This window comes from Aotus nancymaae, unplaced genomic scaffold, assembly GCF_030222135.1.
Source record: "Aotus nancymaae isolate 86718 unplaced genomic scaffold, 86718_ANA_hifiasm-v0.15.2.pri h1tg000010l, whole genome shotgun sequence".
Lineage (NCBI taxonomy): Eukaryota > Metazoa > Chordata > Mammalia > Primates > Aotidae > Aotus > Aotus nancymaae.
Window position 1 is genome coordinate 44,641,776 of NW_026988421.1, and position 25,835 is coordinate 44,667,610.

Sequence of the window (25,835 nt, forward strand, 5' to 3'; positions counted from 1 at the left end):
CCTAAACATTTTCTGTCTACACTTGGGTTCCTACCAAGGTGTTTAGGTTCTCTGGGCTCTCTGAGTCAGCCCCAGAAGAGAGGAGGGACACATTTCATTGATGATTAGAGCTCTCCTTGTTTTATATCCACATTTTCACTCATGGTGGCATGTGGTTCATGGCGAGAGGGGAAAGGCTCTGACTGTGGTTATCTGGAAACCATCCTTCCTTCCCATGGTAGATGATCCTGGTGAAACTTCTAAGCAGTCACAGCGCATGCTGATGTTGCTGAGATTCTGGTTTTTACTGTTCAGGATGTGTTTCTGTATTCCTTCTCATCTGCAGGACATTAACTAGGGAGATCTCTGAATTTTGAATACAAAATAAGGTTGGAAGTGAAGTTTACTCTTGTGATTTTTGTGTGATAGAGGAGAGAATGATAAAGAAGACATTAAATTTTAGATTTTTCAGAGGTTGAAGGTCACTGGGTTAATGATATTTGATTTGGAGGATGACCCAATAAAAATAAATTCATTTCTACTTTGTGAGTTATAAGATTCAGTCACTCTGACCTCCTTTTTTTTAAATGTAAACCACATGCACCCATCATCTGAATACCCTTACATTTGTAGAGGTATTTGTACCTTTACAAACACTGTTCTGGGTGCATGGAAAGCTCTTCTCCCTTCCTCCCCATCCAGCAAGGAATCACTTCTTGCCTGGTAAAAACTTCCTATTATAGATTATTTGTATACAATTCTATCTCTTTACACTGAAATTTCCATGAAAATAATAAAACTAGCAATTTAGAGGTATATAGTGATTACAATGTGACAGACCCTGTGTTTTGTTATTAACTCGTTCAGTCCTCACAACAGTCTGTTTACGGAGGTATGATTGTATTTTATAGAAAAGAAAATGGCATAGGAAGTTTGGACATGCTTATGGTTCCAGAGCTGGATTTGTAACCAGGGAGTCTGCCTCCCTTATCTGTTTAACCACAATGTTATGCTGACTCTCTAGTTGTTGACTGTGTCTTGGGTATCTTTGTAGCCCCAATGTCAAATACAGTGTATCATTCATAGGAAGCACACAAAACTAATGGTGGTTTTATTAATGAAATTAACAAAAGACTGCATTCTCCTAGCAATGGTGAGAATTTAATGCTGTTATGAATAGCTTTCAGTTTTTCTTGGCACCTCTAGGTAATCTAGGATCAGGCATATCTAATGGACAGAGCTTTGCCAAATAGAAAAGTCCAGAGCCAAGAAATACCTTGCTTGTTGCCTACCCAACAAGCATGATTTTTGATTAATCAAGCTGTTTATGATTCTGTTCTCCATGAAGAGGTCTTGTCATTGGAGTAAACCTGGGATATTAGGGAGAGGTAAGAATTTCCTTTGAGGAATTCACTGATTTCAGCTTTAGGAAGGCAGCTCCTAATAGTTTAAATAAAGTTGTTTTCTGTTTTAATGTAGGACTCTTCTTCTGAGATATATCTTCTGAAAGAATGAGGTACAAATCATGGTCCAAGATCCTGTTGATTAATGTTAACTCAGCAGGTTTCCAATTATTATTCCCTGTTTCAAACATTTATTAGTTATGCTTTAGCTGAGATGTATATGAGATATACATGTGTATGTATATATAAATATAGTGGGCTTACAAAGGTGGTTTCCACTTATTCTAGCTATTTTTATGATCAATAGGAATTACCATAGTATTGGTAATTGCCTAAATCAGGAATCAGCCTGAATTACATATGACCTTATCATTATAAAAGTCTTGATTATGGATGATCTGTGCTTTAATAAAGACTTAAGCATAATTCCAAACTTAAATATAGAGGAAATAATATATTCTTGGACTGAAATAATTTAGGGTGATAATTTATTTCAGAATGATATACTGTGTTTTAGTTTTTATTAACTGAGATTCAGTAACAGATTATGTTAGAGTCAGAACTGAAATTGAAATTGCTAGGTAAAATACATTATATTTGATATTAATAACTATGACTGTGATCTAACAAAAGAAAATAAATCATTTATGTTCACCAAGGAGTCACTACCAAGGCCTTCAACGACCATATCCAGTGTTGTACTAAGCTTCTGTCAAGTGTCATCAAATATGTGTGGAATTTAAAAATACCTAAATGTGCATTTATATATTAATGTTGAATCTGAGAAACCAAAGGCACACATATTAAGAAGAAAAACTATGCCTTTTTCTTTTTCCAATGAGAAGACAGGCTTTTCTAACTCATAAGTTTTAGAAATAAAATTCCAAATTACTGCCTTTGGGGAAATGTATTGCTGAATTTAGACATGCTGTCAATTTTCATTCTCTATCCTCTTAATCTATGATTTATAACTCAGTATTCTTATTTGAAATGAAGAGGTTTGGGCCAAATCTATCTTCACTTTAGTTATCCTTCAACAAATATATATTGAATGCCTATTTTGTGTTAGGCACTGTTCTAAGTGAAACAGTGGATATAACATAAGATCTCCAGGTAATGCGGGGAGGAGTCACAGATAGCAAGCAAAAGAGTAATAATTTCGGGTCATAAAGGGTGTGATAGAAGGCTCTTCTAACAGGAGGCTTTGCTGTGGTTTGCAGCTGTGCTGGTTATCAAGCAGTCATTAAAGGATGCAGGTACATTTTGGCAGCAGCAAACCTTTGGATAGCTTTTCAATATAAAAATACAAACAGCAGTGTGGGATAGAAAGTGAATGGAGTCAGAGTGCATATTGGTATGACTGGCCAGAAAAAGGCTTTATGAGGCTCCAGTGATGACCACAAAATAATGATGAAAATCTTAAGGAGGAGTGCTAGAGAAAGGGCCAGTTGAGTGGAAAGTTCCGAAGAGGGATCTAGCATGGCACATACAAGTTACAGAAGAAAAGCCAGCAAGTCTGAAACAGAATCATGAGGGTGATAATGGGAGGGAGAAAGGATGGAGAAGTCCATAGGGGTCAGAATACAGAGAATTTTGCAGACCACAATAAATTTTTTATGATTTTACTTGTAGTAAGAAGCCATTAAAAGTTTTTAAGCAATAAAGTGCTTTCAATTGATTTGTTATTTGAAAGGTCACTTTGATGGAAGTGAAAAAAATAGAGGGGATGGATTGGGGTATGATGAGTGGGCAAATGACAGGGAGACCAGGTAAGAATACATTGGAAAAGTCCAAGATAAGATTTTGTCTTGCATGAGGGACATAACAGTGGACATAGTGGAAGAGTATTGGGCTTAGCACATTAATTGGAAGTCCAGGCCTTTCTAACGGACTGACTATAGGCAATGTTAATCATGAGGGTTAAGGAAGACTACTTCATTTTTGCAATTATTTTTGAGTCTCTACTATGTTTCAAGCACAAGGTTAGGCACTGGAGATTTTATGTATGGGGAACAGAACTACACACAGTTCTTGCTTTCAGAGGAGTTAAAATCCTGGTGAAAAATAATCATGTAAGATGATAAATTTAAGTACAAGCCTAGAAAAAGGGTAATGAAATAGACCTATGTGGTATTGTAAGTTCATGCAATAGAGAGACCTAACTTAGCCAGAATGTGTGTGTGTGTGTGTGTGTGTGTGTGTGTGTGTGTGTGTGTGTGTGTGTGGTGGTAGTAAGGGTAGATAGGCCAGGTGAGAGAAGGCTAGGATCTGAAAGAAAAGTAGGATGTAACTAGGGTAACAGCAGTGAAGTATGGCAGTGGGATTGCTCAGGCCTGGTGGTGGCACAGTCAAGGAACCAACCTCAGAAAGCTGACAGGGCTGGAGGGTAAAATCGGAGAGAGTGAGAAGAGGTTGGATACTATGGCATTGAGCAGACAAGGTCTTGTAGGCCATATTCAGGAGATTGGCTTTTAGCTTAATAACTATGGAAACTTTTGAAAGGAAACTGTCTAATTGCTAAGGTTTCTTCCTACTCTAAATCTGTATATTTCTTTGATTTAATTTGAAATATGAAAATCGTAAAGCCGTAAAATGACCTTCAAAAAACAGTGAAAGTGCTGGCATTTGATTAACATAATTAGAGAGCCTCTTGAAGAATCAGCATGCAAGATCATCTTCCCCTCAGGTGCAATTAAACTTTTCAGGATAGCTTAGTCATTACAGTCCTGGTGTTATGACTTCATGAATATTATCTTTCCCAAACCTGGAATGCCTTTGGCCACTGTTCCATAGGCTGTTCTGTGAACCCCTGGGTTTTATGAGCTCATCCAACATGGACATATGTTCAATGAATGCCTGTGTAAGTAAATAAATATTTATATGGCAAGTGTGGGTGTTGAGTTATGAAACACCATATCAGATGATGTTAAGAAGATTATTAGGTAAGTTTCATGAATTAAATAGCTAGACTATATCTGTATATCCTTGCCAAACTTTCAACTTTAAGATGAAGAGATTAAAAATATAAAAAATTTAGAGTAATTGCTGTCAGCTGGGAGCAGTTTTGTTCCCAATGGAGTAATTAGCAATGTTTGGAGATATTTTTGATTTCTACAACTGGGGTTGGGGTGCTACTAGCACATAGTGGGAAAAGGCTGGCAATTCTGCTAAATATCCTGCAGCAAAACTGGATGTACAGGACATCTCCCTACAATAAGAACGATTGGTTTCAAAATGTCAATAGTGCTGAGGTTAAAAACTCCTTACCTTCACCCATGTTAATATATTACAAATAATTTTGGCTTTCTGAAAGAAAATAACTATCATATGGATAGGGATATGTTTTTTAAAAGGAGATGGATGAGGGGAATGAGCTCACATGTGTTAAGAGTTCTTCAATTTTTGGTGCTTTTTATTTGCATTTTTCTAGTTTTTTGAAAATAATTGTATATTCACTAGTATTATTTGATCACAGTGAGCTGCTTATTCTCTTCTTTCTGGGGTGCTTTTCACCTGCTGAACATTGGTGACCTCTTCTTCATCTTTCAGTTGGGTCTCAAGAATCCTCCACGGAGAAGCTCTTGGGAGGTCACATGTCTCCTAAACTGTGCTCTCACACATATAACCCTGTACTAAAATACAGTAAAACATTTTGCATACTGGATTATTTTGGGGTTTTTGAGTGATCTTGAATTAGGAACCAAGTGAGAAACAAGACAAATAGTAGGATAAATGGAGGCAAAACATTACCATTATTACTAATAAAATCTGGGTTATAGGATGTAGCTTAGGTATGAGAGCAACTAGTCTTTCCAAATAGAACCCTATCATTCGGCAGAATTACCTACCCTTTCACAGAAGCTCAGACAGAGGCAAACTTCACTATGGTGGAGAGAAGAGCCTTCCCCCGGAGAAGCAGCAATGCCAGCCCTCTCTGGGAAGCTCCCTCCCATGAGGAAGAGATGAGAAGTTGAGTTGAGCATACATAGATGTTTACTTCCAAGTTTATCAGTCAGATAAGTCATGCCACCTCTACTGGTGCAGAGTGAGGAAAGGGGGAGAGAAAGGCACTTAGTTTTACTAACTGAGCTTCCTTTACCTGGAAGGAAACATCAAGAGTGGGAAAGATGTTCTCCTCTTCTCCTTGCCCCAAAGCTACAACTGTAATTCTGTTACTACCTTTACTACCCAATACAGTAGCTACTAGGTATGTGTGACTATTTAAACTTCAATTTATTAAAATTAAATAAATTTAAAAATTCAGTTTCTCAGTCACACTGGTAATATTCCAAATGCTGAGTAGCCCCATGTGTCTTGTAGCTACCATATTGGACAATATGGTTATAGAACGTTTCCAGCGGATGGTGCTATTATAACCAGGTTTTTTTCTTGGGTTCTGGTGAGGCACAGCTCCCCTGAGAGAATGCTGTGGGTTCTTGGCTTCCAATCTCTTAAAGAATAAACGATGGGACCACTGCAGGTGTGTTGTATACTCGTAAAAGTAAATATTGGACCCAAGAAGTGTTGCAGAAAGGTGATTTTATTTAGGTAGAGAAAAGAGAAGAAAAGGAGGAGAAGAAGAGAAAGACTTCCACGAAGAATGTGGAAGGGGATTCCAGAGGGGAAATGCCAGAGGGGAAAGGGAGCTCCCACCATGTGGGATTCCAGAGAGCTGGAAATCCTGCATGGGTGAAGGAGCAGGGGAATTTATCCTAGGAGAGATTCCCACCTTCCCAAGTTCCTCTGGCCCATGAAAGGAGTTCCTTTAAACTTCCACTGGGGTGATTGACTCTTATTTTCTTCCTGCTCCCACGAAATTCAAACATAAACCATTGACTCTCCTGGATGGAGAGAGATGGGATGGGGGCATGGCACTGGGAAAATCTTGCCCTGAAAACTACGCCTCCTTTGGATCCAGTAAGAGAATACATTCCCTCACTATTATGAGATTTTACCCTACTCATTTTTGTATTATCAATGCCTATAAAAAGGCCTAACCTTGAAGCCCTCAAAAATGTTTGCTGGAAAGGCACACTGGCTCATGCCTGTAATCCTAACACTTGGGGAGGCCAAGGTGGGAGGATCACTTGAGCCCAGGGGTTTGAGGCCAGCCTGGGCCACATGTAGGGAAAACCTATCTCTACAAAAAAAAAAAAAAATTAAGCTAGCTGGACATGGTAATATGCATCTGTGGTCCTAGATACTTGGGAGGCTGGATTAGTACATTCTCACACTACTGATAAAGACATACCAAAGACTGGGTAATTTATAAAGAAAAAGAGATTCAGTGGATTCACAATTCCGAGTGGCTGGGGAGGCCTCACAATCATGGCAGAGGACAAAAGGCACATTTACACGGTGGTAGACAAGAAAGGAGAGCCAAACAAAGGGGGAAACCTGTTATAAAACCATCAGATCTCATGAGTCTTAGTCACTACCACAAGAACAGTATGGGAGAAATTGCCCAATGATTCAATTATCTCCTACCTGGTCCCTCCCACAACACATGGGAGTGGATACTGCAATTTGAGTTGAGATTTGAGTTGGGAGACAGAGCCAAATCATATAATTCCACACTAACGCCTCTCATATCTCATGTCCTTACATTTAAAAACCAATCATGCCTTCCCAACAGTCTCCCAAAGTCTTAACTTACTTTAGCATTAACTCAAAAGTCCACAGTCCAAAGTCTCTGAGATAGGGCAAGTTCCTTCTGCCTATGAGCCTGTAAAATCAAAAGCAAGTTAGTTACTTCTTAGATACAGTGGGGACACAGGCATTGGATAAATATGCCCATTCCAAATGGGAGAAATTGGCCAAAAGGAAGGGGTTAAAGGTCCCATGCAAGTTCAAAATCCAGCGGGGCAGTAAAATCTTAGAGCTTCAAAATGATCTCCTTTTACTCCATATCTCACATCCAGGTCACATTGATGCATGAGATGGGTTTCCATGGTCTTGGGCAGCTCTGCTCCTGTAGCTTTGCAGAGTACAGCCCTTTCTCTCAGCTGCTTTCATGGGCTGATATTGAGTGTCTGTGGCTTTTCCAGGTACACTGTGCAAGCTGTCAATGGATATACCATTCTGGGATCTGGAGGATGGTGGCCCTCTTCTCACAGCTTCACTAGGGAGTGCCTCAATGGGGACTCTCCGTGGGGGCTCACATTCCACATTTCACTTCAGCACTGCCCTGACAGAGGTTCTTCATGAGGGCTCTGCCTCTACAGCAAACTTCTGCCTGGACATCCAGGTGTTTCCATACATCCTCTGAAATCTAGGCAGAGGTTCCGAAACCTCAATTCTCGACTTCTGTGCACCTGCAGGTTCAACACCACATGGAAGCTGCCAAGCCTTGGGACCTGTACCTTCTGAAACCACAGCCTGAGCTATACCTTGGCCCCTTTCTGCCAGTGCTAGAGTAACTGGGATGCAGGGTATTAAGTCCCTAGGCTTCACACAGCAGGGGGGCCCTGGGCCTGGCCTATGAAACTGTTTATTCCTCCTAGGCCTCTGTGCCTCTGTTGGGAGGGGCTGCCATAAAGGACTCTGATATGGCCTGGAGAAACTTTCCCCATTGTCTTGGCGTTAAGCATTTGCTTGCTTGTTACTTATGCAAATTTCTGCAGCCAACTTGAATTTCTTCTCAGAAAACAGGTTTTTCTTTTTCATCATATCATCAGGCTGCAAATTGTATCAGCATTTTGGTCAAAGCAATTCAGTAAGTCTCTAGGAAGTTCCAATCTTTCCCACATCTTTCTGTCTTCTGAGCCCTCCAAGTTTCTAGGAAGTTTCAAACTTTCTCACATTTTCATGTCTTCTTCCGAGAGTCCTCCAAACTGTTCCAATGTCTGGGTGTTATCCAGTTCCAAAGTCACTTTCACATTTTTGGGTATCTTTACAGCAGCACCCCATTCCCAGTACCAATTTACTCTATTAGTTTGTTTTCATGCTGCTGATAAAGACATACCCCAGACTGGGTAATTTATAAAGAAAAAGAAGTTTAATGGACTCACAATTTCACATGGTTGAGGAGGCCTCACAATCATAGCAGAAGGCAAAAAGCACATCTTACATGGTGGTGCACAAGAGAGAATGAGAGCCAAACAAAAGGGGAAACCTCCTATAAAACTGTCAGATCTCATGAGACTTATTCACTACCACAAAAACAGTATTGGAGAAACTGTCCCCATGATTGACTTATCTCTCATAGGTCCCTCCCACAACCTGTGGGAATTATGAAAGCTACAATTTAAGATGAAATTTTGGTGTGGACACAGCCAAACCATATCAGAGGCTGAGCTGGGAGGATCACTTGAGCCTGGGAGGTCAGGGCTGCCATGAACCATGATTGGGCCACCGTACCACAGCCTGAGCAACAGAATGAGACCTGTCTCAAAAAAGTATTTGTTCAATGAATACATGAAAGTAGACTTTGCAATTTTGTTCATCAAATCTGCATGTTGTAAAGTTCTTTCTTTTTTAGTGCTGCAAAACATGAAAATTGAACATAGATATCTTGTTAAATAAAATAAATCAATTGAAGAATATGCATTCTATAATCCTATTTAGAAATAATTATTTGTATGCATGTGTGTGTGCAAGGTGGGGCAGTGGTGGTTAAAAGCATAGAAAAAAAAGTCTTGAAGGGTACATATGAGACTTTATATATCATCTGGTGGTTGAAATTGAAGGAAAAGAATAAGGAAAAATGAATTACTTTTGAGTAAAAAATAAATTAGCAAATTAAATAGTATGTTAACTTACTAGAAACTCTAAAAAATGGTTCTTCTCAATGTCAAGTGTTAATGAAAGGCAATTTAAGGCAATCTTAACACTTTATGTGTTAAGAAAAACGGTATTGAAGCATAAGGCAAATAACAACCACCAGCCTTTTATTTCCCAAAATATAGCTTCTCTGCTATGCGGCAGAAAAGGATAGGGCCAGATGGCAGAGTTTGCATTTTTCTGTTAGACGTCTTGACCCAGCAGTAGTTTCTCTCACCTCTCCTTATTGAAATTACTTTTGTTCATTGCAGAAGTAATCTTCACCCTGGGAATGGACCTAGTTGTGGTGTTTGTGTCAGAATACTGACATACTGATTGTGATAATCCTCTTGCAGCCTTACCTCACTCCTCGTTTGATAGTTTATAAGCTCACAGATGCTGGACCAGAATTCAGTCCATAAAATTAAGACATTCTGTTTGACAGGGCCAAATCTAAACTGCTGAAGCAAGAACACTAAAGCATGAAGTGGTGCCTTAAAAAGTAACTAGGGCCATGTAACCCACACTAAAAGTCAACCTGGTTTCAAATGAAGATTTTTACATGCTGTAGTAATTTCTTAGGAACAAAAGCCTCTAATTATGAGACTATTAAAACCAAATGAGAATGACAAATAATATAGAATGAGTAGTTTAATTAGCAGCTCTGCTATTTTGTTTCATGCTCAGTTGATGGGAGAAAAAATATTTTCATCAAATAATTAAAATGAATGAATTTAAGGATATAATATAGTCACCTAGAAAAGTGACATTAAAAGCAGTCTTGCAAATGAGCATTATAGAAATGAAATCTCTGTAATTATTGCATACATTGACTAATATTCAACGTTAAATTGTGATGGGTACTAGGCTGGTATAAAATTCCATCAGGATGAATGTATCCCTGGGGGTTGATATTTGAAGAGGCTGAGCTGTTTGGTAGCTTACTCCTTGCTTAATTTTTTTTCTTATTGTTTCTACTTTTCAGACCCACTATGAAAATGGAGAATATATTATCAGGCAAGGTGCAAGAGGTGACACCTTCTTTATCATCAGCAAAGGAACGGTAAGCTTTGGTGGCACAAGACAATGATGCAGTAGGGGAGTCTGGTGTTGGTTAATAACTCCAGTAGGAACACATGCAGAGTCTTGTGCTATATGAGTTTGTTCCATTTTTTGACACAGAGAGGTATTAGAGAATGGATCTTACAAAAAATGATGCAGGAGTGAAAAAAAGGTGTAACTTTGAACATCAGAGAGTAGCCTACTTGCTAATAATCATAATATTAGATGACACTGATATATTTGCGTGAATAGAAAGATCTCCGTAATTAAAATAACATAATAAAAAAGAAAATACTGGTTGGATGCGGTGGCTTATACCTGTAATCCCAGCACTTTGGGAGGCGGAGGCAGGCAGATCACCTGAGGTCAGGAGTTCAAAACCAGCCTGGGCAATGTGGCAAAACCCCATCTATACTACAAATGCAAAAAATTAGCTGGGCATGGTGGCACACGCCTGTGTTCTCAGCTACTTGGGAGGCTGAGGCAGGAGGATCACTTGAGCCCAAGAGGTGAAGGCTGCAGTGAGCCAAGGTGGTGCCACTGTACTTCAACCTGGGTAATAGAGCAAGCCTTTGCCTCCAAAAAAAAAAAAAATACTTAGATCACTTACAAAATTCATCTAGTCATTAGAAGCAGTAACATTGCTATAATGAAACATCTGGACTTTGAAATTAGATGTCCTAAATTTTAATCCTGTTATGAAACAGTCATTTTAGTGCCCTTTGGCAAGTTGCCGAATACTTTGAGGATGATTAGGATAGATATGCATTAATGTTTGAAGTTATTTTCATAAAAAAATTGATATTAAAAATTACTAAAAGTGATAAATTATAGAGGAAAGGGTAAAAATGGGATAGACAAGGGTTGTGAGTGAAAAATCATACTTTATTTCTTAAACTGTTTAGACCATTTTAGTTTTTCAACAATATGAATTTATTTATATCTTAAAACTAAGAAATGGAGTGAATTGGAAAATACGATTTTTTAGATGAATACTATACTTTTATATTACTAAAAATGCCTTAAATTTCTTTCCACAGTAAAGCTGTAATCATTTTTGTGTTTGTGTCATTACACTAAAACCTGTGATTTAAACTTATTTTCCTTTGTTATGTATCATTACAAGGAATTTGTATCTCAGGATGTACTAACTATAGAAAGAGATGGAGAAGGAAATGCAAAAAAGGAATTGATATGCCAGTTTCTGTTTTTATAAAATTCACTTTATAAATAAAGTAAATTTATTTCTTCTAATTTAACAAAATGACTGACTCTGGTAACTTATAGCTTGTATAGAGAGAGATTTAGAGCCACAGTGAATAGAATGTGGTGGAAGATTATAAGTATTGTTGAATCACAATTTAGATAATTCTCTTTGGACTAATTTTGGATCAAATATATGCATATGTCAATGTTTATACCAGTGGCATGTCACACTAAAATGAAGAAAACAATATTTATGCTTTTATTTTTCCTGTTTTTTGACTGATTAATGAATGCCTGGGATAGAAGTAGAACTCAAGGGCTGACTCCTTAAAAGGCATCATGAAATAACATGTCTGACCACAGTTAAAGTAAAAATCATATCTTGTATTTTCCAATGTTAGAAGATAAGAAAATGTTAATATTTTGTAGTTTATCTGATAGATTGTTAATGCTTATCATTTACTGTCTTATTCTTTAGATTGACTAAAGAATCAGGGAAAAATTGAAAAATACCATGGATATAAACGACTCAGAAAGTTGCGTGGGGAATTTGTCCTGATATTCTGAATTTATTTTTTCATTACTACATTGCCAATTCTTTGCTATCATGGAATGACTTGTTTATCCTTTGAGATGGATTTCTGACAGGCATTTGTTACCACCCACCCTGTTAGTGCAAATTTTACTGCCTAAAATTAGTGCTTTGTAATCAGTTTCAGCTGAAGACGGTTGCATTAGTGGTGCCTTTTTACAGGTTTTGAAGTAAGTATAAGTAGAAACAGTGTGGAAATTACACCACAGGAACCAATTCTCTTGGCAATATTTCAGAGCACTGTGGGATTTCTGGGAGAGAAGCAGTACTAATATATTAGACTCTCTTTACACATTCCAGATCTTTTATTTTAAACCAGACATAAATTTTTACTAACTTACTTTTTTAGATCTCACAAGTTAGCTGCTACAATTCTCAATTACATCAATTACATAATAATTGTATTAATTTTATTCAAATACTAATATATTAGCAATATTAATTATATTAGTTCTAATATATTAAAATCATTAAGAATATGTCACTATATACAATAATTAGAATATATTAAGTCTTAAGAAGCAGAAGGTGAGGTTAGCATACTTAAGTCCCAATGGCAAAGAGCAGGAAAGAGAGGTGAATAATAAGACAGTAGGTTCAGTTCAGCAGGCAAATAAGTTATAGATCTGGAATTTTCTACAATTATATGTTATATGTTTTATTTTAGTTTTACAGACATCAACTTGTTTTCCCATGCATTTAAAAAATATACAAAGGATAACCTTGGCCAAGATCTGTTTCTTGTTACCACCAAACTGGCTTTTTCTTTGAAAATGCTCTGAGACAGAAGGAGACACAACAGGGGCTGCCAAGCTACAAACGAAATTCCCCTTGTTCAGTTCCACTTATTTAAGTGTAAAACAATTTTTGTTTTTCCATTAAGCACATTCACACAAAGAGAGAAACATTATAAAATAAGCTTTGCAATACTTGTTTTTCCCCATTAAACCTGTGCAATCTGATTTTTCTAAAACCTGAGGCAGAATGCTTACAGTGATGATGGCTAAAGTAGTTGGTGCTTCCTCAAGTAGAAGCTCAGTTAGTTCTTTATACTTCAATCAGTCCATTCCAGTTGCCTGGAAACGTGACTTGCTTCCCCAACAGACAACTTTAAAGCACCAAAGATTCCTGCATATGTCCCTGCAGTTGTGTCGCATCACAAGATGAACTATCTCTTTACAAATAAATCAAACCAAAATTGAACAGGATGGGTAAGCAAAGTTGCAGAGTTCTAATAATAGTTCAAAGGCATTTTCATTTTTCTGATTCTATTCAATATATCTTATATTTTACCATTAGAAAAAAATGTGATTCAAAAATTCTTGTCTGTCAAATGGCATTTAAAATCACATGGCTTAACTTCATAAAATTAACAAGTATTTAAACATTCCAATTAAACATGTTGCCTTAACACATTGCTCAGTGGTTTTGAACATAAAGTGTTCTCTTATGGAAATTTTATTTGCATATGTATGCATATGTTTATATATACCTTATGGCAAAACCTCTGAGAAACATTTTTTAATATCAAGAACAAGATAAAGATATACATTATTACCAGTTTTGTTTAGTGTGGTACAAGACATCCCAACTACTGTAGTGAAAAAGAAATAACATTTAGAAATAAATAGTAATTTATACATGATATGATTTTAGTTTCTTTTAGGATTTTATACAGGCATATATATTATTAAAATTAAGAGTTTAGCAAAATCAGCATTATTCAGAACATTTTTCTTTATTAATGGAACTGTTCTATATCTCTACACAACTCAATATAATAGCTATTTGTCGCACTTGCTATCTAAAGTAAAATTGTCTAATTTAACTTTAATGTTAATATTCAGTAGCAGTAGCTACATTACAATAGCTGCTAGTGGTGACTGTATTGGATATTATAGAATTGGATATTTTACTATAAATGAATACTGAAAAAGCCGTATCATTTAATGTGTTCTACCATATTAACAGTCTAAAGAAGAAAAATCACATTATCATGTCAACTGATGCAGTGAAAGCATGTGACAAGTGTAACATCCATCCATAATAAAAATTCTCAGCAAACTGACAATATAAGAGAAATTTCTTACCCTGATACGTGGTATCTGCAACATGCTTACAGTTAAACATATTAATGGTGCAAAACAGGATGAAAGTAACCAACAATAAAAGGAAAGTCTTTTTAACAAATGGTGTTGGAACCATTGGTAATCCATGGACCAAAACAGAAGAACCTTGATCTAGACTTTATACCTTATATAAAACTAAATGAAAATTGATAATAGATTTAAAAGTAAAACATAAAACTATAAAACTTTCAAGAGAAATTTATGACTTGAGATTAGATAGAAAGAGTTCCTAGAGATGATAACACCCCCACAATTCATAAGGAAAAAATGGTAAATGGGGCTTTTTCAAATTTAGAAACTTTTATTCTGTGAAAAAGACTGTTCAGAGAATGGAAAGACAAATTACTAATAGGGATAATTATTTGTAAAGTGCATGTCTGGTAAGGGACTTTTGTTGATCCTATCCTGTATTGATCCTATATGAAAAACACCTAAAAATCAACAAAAAACTCCGAAGTACCCATTAAAAAAAAATGGATGAAGGACTTGAACACATCAGCAAAGAAAATACACAAACAGCAAATATGCACGTGAAGAGACGTTCTACTTAGTCATTGGAAAATCACATGTTGAAACCCTGAGATGCCACTGAATACTTAATAGAATGGCTAAATCTAAAAGCAAAAATTGACGATATCAAATGCTAGTGAGGATATAGAGCAACCAGTACTCTCATACATTGCTCTTGAGAATGCAAAATGGTAAAGCCATTCTGTAAAACAATTCGGCAGTTTCATACAAAGTTGAATAAACATTTACCATATGACATAGCAATTACTTTTTGTGATATTTATCCTAGAAAAATGAAAATATAGCTCACACAAAAAACTCTGCATCACTGTTTGTAGTGTCTTTATTCATAATTGCCAAAGACTAGAAATAAACAAATTATGTTATATTCATTCAATGAAATATTAGTCAGCAATAAAAAGCATAAACTATTGAACCTTGCAACAACTTGGATGAATCTTACAGGCCTAATGCTGAGTTAAAAAAAAAAAAAAAAGACTGAAAAGGTTAAATGTTGTATTATTCTATTTATATGGCATTCTCAAAAAGAAAAATTAGTTTGATGCAGAACAGACTCTGGGGTGAGGAATTGAGAAGGATATGACTATAAACACATAGCATGAAGGAGTTTCTGGAGGTGATGAAATTGTTCTGTATCTAATCTATCTGTATCTGCTGGGAATTAGACAAAGCTATCCATGTGTTTAAGTTCATACAACTATATTCTGAAAAAGAAAAAAAGTAAATTTTACTTTATGATAACTTAAAATTCATGTACATTTCTAAATACTATAACACGTAATTAAAATATTTTTTAAAATACCATTTCAAAAATCAAGTATCTAGGCATATCTATAACAAGAAAATGTTCAAGTCTTTTAAGAAGAAAATTGTATTTAAAATAATATAATGGAGAACAAAACACCAACATGTCAGGACATCTGAAAGAAAGAGAAACATACTGGGAGTTACTATAGTAGATGTCAAGCTTATTGTAAGGTTCAGGTAATGGGCAAAAATGTGGCCTTAATTTGACTGAGAACCAGAAAAATATGTCAGAATAAGATGGTAAGTCCAGATAAAGATCCATGATAATATGGAAACTTGATTTAGGATGGCATGGGCACTACAGATATCACAACAATTGTTTATGCATAGGGACTTAAATAAACTTGGATCCCTAATTACACCATACATAATGTAAGTTTCAGATAAAATGTCAAAAGAAAAATTAAGAAAATAATTAAAAGATAATTGGGAGAATATTTTTATTATCTTGGGATAGGAAAGGATTTCTTGAATAAGATATTTTAAAATGCAAACAACAAATGATAACCTGGTTAAATGTAATTACATTAAAATTAATAAATTTGTTCAACAAGACACCATAAAGATGGTTTAGACAAACTATAGTCTTGTGAATCAACAACAACAAAAATAAAGATGATCAGTCCAATAGAAAAATGGACAAAAAACGTGATCAGACACATCATCAAAAGAAGCACAAGTGTCTCAAAAACTAAGATGATAAAACGTTCCACCTCTATTAATAATAAGGGAAATGCCATCTAATACCTGCCTTTTTGGAAAAAAATAAAAGTCTGACAATATTAACTATTGATAACAATATAATATAATACGCATTTTTCATCCAGTGATGGTAGGAATGTAAGACTGTACCATGTGAGTTGATACCTAGTAAAATTGAAGATGCATATATTTAATAACCTCGTTCTTTATTTGTAAATGTTGACCCTAGTGAACTCTTACCCATGGACACCAGAGCACATGCATAAGAATGTTCGCAGTAACACTGTTAGTAACACAATAAAAACAAAATAAAACTGGAAGCAACCCACATTTATATCTATAGAATTAGTAAATTGCATATGAATACATATAATGGAATATTGTTTAAATGAAGAAAGTAAATTTCAGTTATTTATATGAACATGGGTGAATGAGAACCTCAAGAATAAGGGCCCAGTAACCTTTATTTTAAATCAAACTCCCTACTGAAGATTCCACATCTAAAAAAGCCTCATCAGCATACAAATTAGTGTCTCTATGATACAGCTTAGGAGTAAGTAAAAGTGTTAAAAACTGAATTTCCATGGTTTTGAAACACTGTGTGGAGGAGTAATCAAATGGATCAGTGGAGAATAATAATTGAATTTCCTTCACCTTACACAGACCTTCTTAATACTTATAAAAATTCCTGTCTTTAACATCTAATCTCTAGATTCAGAAACTTGAAACAGTATTATTAAATGTGTTTAAGTGTCTGGCATTGTCTTAAGAAATTCGTTTTTTTACTTTATCACATTTTCCAGGTAGATGAATTTTAATTATTTAACCTTTCTGGATGACACATAGACAGTTTTATGAATGTTAGTAGAGCTTGAGGGGAAAGTGAATTAACACAAAGGTACAAGTTACTCTATGTTTGTTTTCATTCATGCAACAACAACAAAAAATTATCACTTGCCTTACGTGGACTGTCACTTAAGTCACAAGTCCTGTGTGCCAGGCTATCTGTCTTGTTAGTATTGACACATTCTTTTAAAACAATTTACAACTATTTATCCAGTGCTTATTAAAATTTGTGGAGAATGCTGAAGAAAGACAACTTTCTTTGAAGGACATATTATTTATTATAGTAAAAAGAGGCATGTATGTAATTTATGTATCTTTATAAATAGAAATCCTACCAAATAAAGCATGTGGATTATGAGGGATATAGTCAGTCAGAGCCATGCAGTCACTCTTTATGAAAATGTGATGTGCCTTCAAATGAAAGCTGGTTCCTTCTCAGGGAAAGGGACAGGCTTATCATAGAGAAACTAGGATATGAATGTGGAGGCATGTAGAAGGATGTTCATTTCAACAAAAAGAAAGAAAAAAAATGAAAACAGTATAGTTGCCAATTTACAAGATTTGGGTAAGGAAATATATTTATATGATGAAATTAGACTCATACATGAAAATGAATGAAATAGATTTATATCTAAGACCATGGAATAAATAATTAAAACAATATTAAGATAAAAAAGTAAGTTGCAGAATGATGAATACCACTTATGTTATTAATATATTTTAAAAATACATGTATATAAACACATAAAAAAGATCAACGGAATGCTCAGTAAGTTTATTATAATGGTTGCTTCATAAAGTTAGGAAAATTAGAATGGATATGAGAAGTGAGATCAGATTAACAAGTAATGTATTATTTCTTTAAAATAACTTGAAAGGATAACAAAATATTTGGAAGTAAGCTCTTGTGGTTTTCCTGGGAATTTTTGATAATTGTTCTTTGGTCCTTATAGTGCTCTTCTTTATAAATATAAACAAGGAAAAGAAGCAAGAAATGGAATTAACTTTATTAATTAGTGTTGCTTTGATCATTGTGGGTAAGCAGTGGATTTGAACTTTCATTGTTTCTCTTTGTAGGTAAATGTCACTCGTGAAGACTCACCAAATGAGGACCCAGTCTTTCTTAGAACTTTAGGAAAAGGAGACTGGTTTGGAGAGAAAGCCTTGCAGGGGTAAGTAGATCCCATGTTATACAGGTTGTTGTTTGAGTACTACATAAATTCCTGTCTGAAATTTTGAGCTCCTAGCACAATAGACTTTTTATTTAGTGCTTATCCTAATATCAAATATAGACCACTGATAATAAATACATTTTTATTTATTTTCAGCTGGACTTGGAATCTGAATAGGTTGTGGAATAAATTCCTTAATTTCTAATAAACCAGTGTTATATTAATTAGAAAAATTTTCAGGTTTGTGTCCTTAATTGCAATCTCTATAACAATTTCAAAGAGAGGAAGTCCCTGCTAAACTTACTTCGTGCAATGATTCCACTTAGAATCATAAGATGGTTGGTTGAAATTTTTGAAATCCCTAAACATGTTTGTACAAACAGTTGTTATAGGATCTTTGGGGTGTCACTTTCCTGACTGGAAACCTGTGGCTGGTGGCGCCTTTGCTTGAGTTTTGCTCAGACCCACTGGGCTCATTGTGCCCACTCAGCCTGGCAGGCTGCATTCAGTTCACACTACCAACTTGCCACACCTCCAAGGGAGACTGCAAGTCAGGTGTGAAGTGGTGAGGGGCATGTGAGCAAGCGTGGGGTCCAGCCACTGTGCAGGCAAACAAACTGGCTGCTGCCTGAAGCGGGCAGCTCCAGGTGCTGGCACAAGCACCAGCTCTTTGTGAGGCTGCAGCTGGATCAGGCATACCACAAGCAGCTTCCCCGGCTGGCGCTAGGGAATATGCTGGTGCCCAGAAGCTTGGAGACACCAGGAACTGCATAGCCCCAGAGAGTGAGTCACAGCCCTGGCTTGGGGAGCTCCCAGGTCCAGGTCCCCCAAAGGGCTGCAGCTCTTCTCTACTTGTGTTTGCCTGCAGTGTGGCAAGCAAGGGGCACGTTTCAGCCCTGTTTGTGTTACAATTCTTTTAGCCTCACCATTTGGTTGGTCTGAGTTCTTGTCCTGTGGCCAGTAAAAATGTGATACGCAGACAAGTGGAGGTTGAACAAGACAAAGAGGAGCTTGATTGAGCAATAGAACAGCTCAAAGAAAACCTGCAGTGGGCAGCCTTTCTCCATAGACAAGGTGTCCCAATGAGCGTTCAGCTCCTAGCTGAGAGGGAAGTTCCTCTTTGCAGGCAGGTCATCCCAACAAGTGTTTAGTTCTCAGCAGAGAGGGTAGCTCCTCTCTGTAGCTGTTCATCCCATCATTGCTGGTCGTCCCATCATTTGCAGCTCTCAGCAGAGAGGAGGCCCTAGAGGGAGTAGCTTCTCTCTGCAGCTGGTCATCCCAATGTCTGCTCTGCTCTGGCTAAGCTCAGTGCTTTTATGGGCCTCAGAGGGAAGGAAGTACATGCTGATTGGCTCATGAGCAGCAATGAGTAGGCTCAGAAAAGGCACCACAAGTTCCCACTCTAGTCCATGGGACTGGCAGCCTGGCCTCCAGCCTTCAGACCCTCCTGGGCCTGAAGGTGGGGCCTTACTGGGGACCTGCCCCCTTCTGCCCAGGAACCTGTTTGCCTCCTGCTGCGTTCATGGCACCAAGGGCTGTAGGTGTCAGAGGGCACCTGCAGGCCAGTGCCAAGCTGCCCTTAGCCCACTATTGGTTTCCCTCCTATGCTCTTTGGTGCCCAAAGTCCAGAGGGGGCTGAGGTGGCAGGGTAATAACAGGTCAGCACTGCCCTGATTGTGTGCACACCTGGTCGGGCTGTGACAGTGCCTGGGCTCAGCCCTAACTTTTCTCCAAGATTGGAATGGGAGCCAAAAGTAGAGAGAAGCCAGGCAGTGGGAGTGGGCAGTTTTGAGCCTGCAAGAGTGCAAAAGTGCCTGGGTCCAGCTGCCTCAGAGAGCGTAAGGATCTTGCCAGCTCCTAGCCCCCCAACAGCATACATGAGCCCCGGATCCACAACCATGACTTTGGACAGCTGTAGCTGCACCTGGGAGAAAAGGGCTCCTGCCTCCCTCTGCCTGCCCATGACTTGGGTGGCTGCAGCCCCGCCCAGGAGGACAAAACTCCTGCCTGCTCCCAGCCCCAGGAGCACAGGGATACCTGGGTCCATAGCCGTGGCTTGGGCAGCTGCAGTGGCACCCAGTCAGCTCCCATCTCAACTCAGAAGGAGTGGAGCTCCCCCCTACCCCCAGCTCCTGCTGGCTCCATGAGTGTATAGACCCAGCCATGCCTTCCTGCTGCAGCAAGTGTGATGGCAGCAACAGCTCCAGATAGCCTGCTATTATCACAACCATCACAGGGCAGTGAAGCTTTTCCAGGTCATGGTTGTCATCACTCTTATGGTGGTAGAGATGGAAAAAGAGGTGGAAATAATGTACATCTGGATTCACTATGGGATAGGCTGTGAAGGCTAGACTTGTAGAGGTGTACTTCAGTGAGACTGATACTCTATTTTTAAACTAAGACATCAAGAAGCAAGCACTTGGGGGTTCTTCTTATGGAGGAAAAATTGAATTGATATTTTGCCATGCATTTTACAGAATGCATGACAAATATATCTGGGTATCCTACTCTAATTTTCCAATAAGCAGTATATCTCTATCATTATTAAATATAGATGAGTCTTTTCAACATTCAGTGCTGTATGTATATACACTACTTGAATAAGCAACAACCAATAAACAGTTATTTTTCTATCGAATTTTGGGTGTAGGAGCATCTCCTAGGGAGGGAGAGCAATGTGACATAATTTATTCCTAGCATATGGGAACAGTTTTTTGTTTTCATTTCAAATTGTGCCTTCATTTAAAAACTTACATTTTGAGCCTTTTGCTTCAAAGTACTTCTAAGAAGTAACTTATGGAATTATTGTTTTTTTAAACCACAGTCAGATGGCAGGTTTTATTTCCTTTCTTATTATTTCACAGCTTCATAAGTGAAATAAAGATATCCTGATAAGTCATCTTACCCAGGCTATATTACCTTATGAAAATTCAGAACTAACTACACTCAACTTTCCTTTTTTCTCTTACTGAGTTTATTTGATCCTTATCTGATGAACATGTAGTTGCCATTAGATTTTTTTCAATGTCAAAGTTAGAAGAAGTAGTATGTTTGGTGTAGGTCTACAGAAGAGTGAAATAAACATTATCTTTCTGGTATAAATATATAATATGTACCTTAATCTTGCTTTCCTTTGAATATTAAATGTGTAGAAGATTTTATAGAAAGGTGCCACCTGATTTCATTGCTCCAAGATTAAATATATCTGTGGAAAACAATGTCATTTCCAACAGAACTAAAGAACCAGAAATATTTATAAACATTGAGGTCACAAGTAGAATGCCAGAAAATAAGGCTTAATGGGGAATCAACAGATTTTCTTTTGTAGCTTATTGTTACTGAATGTTGGTGCCAATTAAAGAAACTTTCATGGTGAAAATACTTTCCTAGAATTCATCCCAAGAAGTAACCCTGTGGATGTAGCTCATGGTAAAGTTGCCAAATTTTGCTCTAATATCAAAATTTAAATTAATGATTCTTCAAATTGAATTCTTTCTAGATTATGGTTATTCTTGTGAACTCTCTGGTACCAAGACTTTCCTTTGCACATATTCAGTCCTCTTCACTTGGCATCTCCCATAGCATAAAAGATACCCAGCTCACCTCCCTGTCTGCATCCAGCCCCACTCTTTCCCTTCACATCCACCCCTCACCCTCATTTCACTCACATCTCTTTCTTATGCTGTTATTCTCACTTTCTCGCTATGGAACCTGGTTTTAATAGTCTACTCTAAGTGCCCTCTTAAATATTACCAGAGATTTGCTATTTACCTCATGAAATGGTCTTTTTTTTTTTTTCCTTCGTTGGACTTCACTCCTCAGCCATGATTTTACAGTGTTGACTACCCCTTCTTTCTTCAAATTCTCCATCCTTTGGGACCATTTAAATTATGGCACCCTTTGAATTTATTTCATTTCCTATGGTTTGCTAATATTATGTCTTCAACTCTATTTCATACACCTTGGTAAGCTCCTCCAGATGCATGATTGCATAGTACCTCATTGAAAATAAGTCTTAAGTATTTATATTCTTATTTGAACCCAGCATCTGGCACTTATCAAATACTCACATATTTGTTGAACAAATGAATGAGTGAATGAATAAATAGGTGAACAAATGAACCTCCCGAATTATGTCCAATCTTTTTAAAGTCCCTTCTGCCATTGATCACGTTCAGTACTTGAATTTACCTGGTAGTGGATAGGGGTTATGAGCTCGCTTGACCATAGGGGGCAGGCTAGCAATGTAAATGAGTACAATAGATTAGTAAAACAGGCGGCAAACTGGAAAGCCTTATGTGATGAGGACAGAAATTACTGAACCCCAGCTTCCTGCTGCTCTATAAGAATGTAAGCTTGACTTTTTAAGAAAAACAGAAAAAAACTATATTTTAAAATTATGAAATGTGATTTTGTAATATGATTTTTTTTAAAAAAGCTCTGTAAACCAACAAACCATTTCTGCAAATTGTTTGGTATGTGGATGCCATTTTGTGATTTCAAAATGAGGCAGATATGCCTCTTAAAAAACTGTACTTTGCTTCAAATGTAGGAAGCCTATTAAGTTAATCCGTCTTGATCATTTTCTTGTTTTGATTTTTTGATATTTTGACATTTTGATATCCTATGTCTGTTACTTGTTTGTCACTGTGTGAATGTTTTTAAAAATCTTTTCTTTGATTTCAATATTTTGCACAAGAAATTCTAACTTTTCACTTGTTTCTTTCTAAATAACTTAGAAATTGATATAACTCTGATATATAAAATCTTCTGGGCAACTGTGTGTATCCTTTGGGTGATAGTTATGCTTGTTTACAAACTATAGTTTTTATACTGGGAATAAAAATTTTATAGCCAGCATTCTCTATATGTGCATAATAATAGCATTTTAGATTGTAGTTTTCTCACAAATAAAATTTGTATGTAGTGAGAATTGTGGTTTTATTTTCTTGAGGTTGTTCAGCAGATAATTAAAATATTGATAAGTTGGTGATTGGAGATTGGGTGAAATGAATTCATGCTTGACCATTCTTTTTAAATTTGAGTACATAAATACTAGTACTGATTAAGCACACGATAGAAAATTGAATGGCATTTCTGAAATATAAACTCAGTACCCTTTCTCCAAAACTCAGTGTCCTGACCACTATACAGTTCTGCCTCTAAAAGTAACAAGCTTTAATTTCTTGTTGGATGGAGTCAGTAGAGTAATAAACTGAGTCATCTCATAAACTGTATTATTAACATCCTTTAACCAGTAGCATCTTATTATTAGAAAAATTTGAGTCACTTTCACTTTAGTTGGCATAAAGCAAATTATGCAGTATTGTTTGGCTGAAGCATCATTTTTTTTACCTGTGATAAGGGTTTGTATACACCAGAGAGAGGGTAAAATGTTTACGTTTTATGGAAATACTCACTTTATATATATGAAAACTAAAGGTGTGTTTAAGATAAATCACTTCAGGTTTAGTTCAACAATTCATAAGTCAATCCACTTATACTTCGACTTACCGTTGCTTCAAGATCCCTACTTGACTTGAAAACATATGGAATACATATAAACACCAGATGATGGCAAATTCTAAACCAAATATCCACTTTGCATCTCCAGTGATAGGAAATATAGTAGATCTATCTATAAGTTGTACCCAAGAAGGATGGGATTGAGCTCCCAGCGGCCACCTTCCCCTCTTTCCCTTAAATTTGAGTCTTAAGCAAAGCATATGGATAAGAGTTCCAGTTCAGAGTCAGATTCCCTGGGTTGGAACCTATCCTGTCATTTATTAATGGTTAGTTGCTGAGAAGAATATCTTTTATCTGAAATGGGGATTATGATTATACCTAACTATTTGTGTTATTGGAGAATGACTCAAAAGGATACTTATTAACAATTTGGGTGAATGCCTAGAATTTAGTTTAATGACTCCCTAAAGTGAGCTGTCATAATCACTACCACCATCATCTTCATCTACATCATCATGATCATCATCATCATCACATCATCATACCATTCGGAGCAATATTCTGCTACCACTTGATGAAAGTGTAGTGCACTGATAAAATTGACATAGCATTAGATTTTGAGTCAACCACTCATTGGTTGACTTTGAGCAAGCCAGTTAAGCTCTCTGCATTTCCTCCCTTTCTCAATCTGTAAAATAAGCCAGTTGAACTAGATGATCTCTAAGTTTTCTTAGGTCATAGCTTCTGAGTCTCTGAGAGTTGGCTCCTTTCCAACTGGAACAGACCCCTGAATGCCAAGTGCAGCCCTAAAGCTCCTCATTAAATGGTGGCATTTAACACCAAACCACTGTCAGTAGGGAACTACCCTCCAAGAACTTTCCCAGCTGTAGCCTCTCATTTTGAGCACCTGTGCCACATGCCAGGCCCTGTCCATGTTAATGCAAAATGAATTTGGCAAAGTCAGTTTAACAGATACTGATATTAGAAGTCTGTATTTCCTTGTTTTATTTCCCTTCATAGCCTGAGATCCTGGAAAAGTTAGTTAACATTTCTGAACTTGCTTCTTTGTTTTTTCTTATCATGTATAATTTTCCTTTTAAAAACATTAATAAAATTTGGCTGGGCATGCTGGCTCATGCCTGGTACTTTGGGAGGTTGAGGCAGGCAGACTACTTGAGGTCAGGAGTTTAAGACCAGCCTGACCAGCATGACGAAACAGTCTCTATTATAAATACAAAAATTAGCTGGTTATGGTGGCACAAGCCTGTAATTCCAGCTACTCGGGAGGCTGAAGTAGGAGAATCGCTTGAACCCAGGAGGCAGAGGTTGCAGTGAATGAGATCACACCACTGCATTCCAGCCTGGGCGCCAGAGTGATAGTCTCAAAAACAAAAACAAAAACAAAACAACAAAAAGCAAAGTTAAAATAATTAATAACAACTATTCAACTGCTTTTGTATTCCACCCCATACTTCTTCTCCTTCCTAATATCACCATTCTGAAGCTGAGTATATGCATCCTCATTGTTTATGTGTCTATTCTGAAGCTGAGTATATGCATCCTCATTGTTTATGTGTCTAAACTTTATTATGTGTATATGTATTCATATGAATGAGTTTTTTTATTTGTATTTAACATTTTACACGTGAAATATTCTGTTTCATTCTGGGTCATTTTTCTTTATATATATCAGTTTTTTCTTTTCCTTCTATTGTCATAGTCATTGCACTTGTGTCATTCTTTCATTTAGTTTTACCTTCTTCTTCTATTCTTTTAATGATTAATCTTTAAATTTTAATATGTATATTTAACATGTAACACTAATCAATAGCTCTGTTCCTCTCTTGAATAGTAAAATAATATTAAGTGTGTTGAACTCCAAATTAATTACTCCTACCCATCTTCTATGCAGTTTTCTACTGGTTGGTAAATCCCCAAATATTAAACATTATTATTAGTGTATTTTTTCAGATACAACCAAAATATAATTATTTAGCATTTATCAACTTGTTTACAAATTATTTTGCCCACTGTTGCTTCTATAACCCACCTAATTTCTTTTAGATTTATTCTTTGTAGAGATGATTGGTTTATACATTCTGCTTTTGCCTACACATGAATGAATTTTGGGGTAGGTGCAAATATCTAGGTCAAATTTCATTTTTTCTTTAGCATTTGA

At 36.7% G+C, this 25,835-nt stretch overlaps 1 protein-coding gene across 2 annotated transcripts in view; it reads left to right on the plus strand.

Annotated features, from left to right (window-relative positions):
- PRKG1 (protein kinase cGMP-dependent 1) overlaps positions 1–25,835 on the plus strand; it is a 1,342,437-nt gene that overhangs the window by 1,074,773 nt on the left and 241,829 nt on the right. For both annotated transcript variants that reach the window (XM_021671726.2, XM_012467589.2), the window contains exons 6-7: positions 10,129–10,206; positions 18,096–18,190. In XM_021671726.2, coding sequence (XP_021527401.2) covers positions 10,129–10,206; positions 18,096–18,190 — 173 coding nt within the window. The remainder of the gene's footprint in view (positions 1–10,128; positions 10,207–18,095; positions 18,191–25,835) is intronic.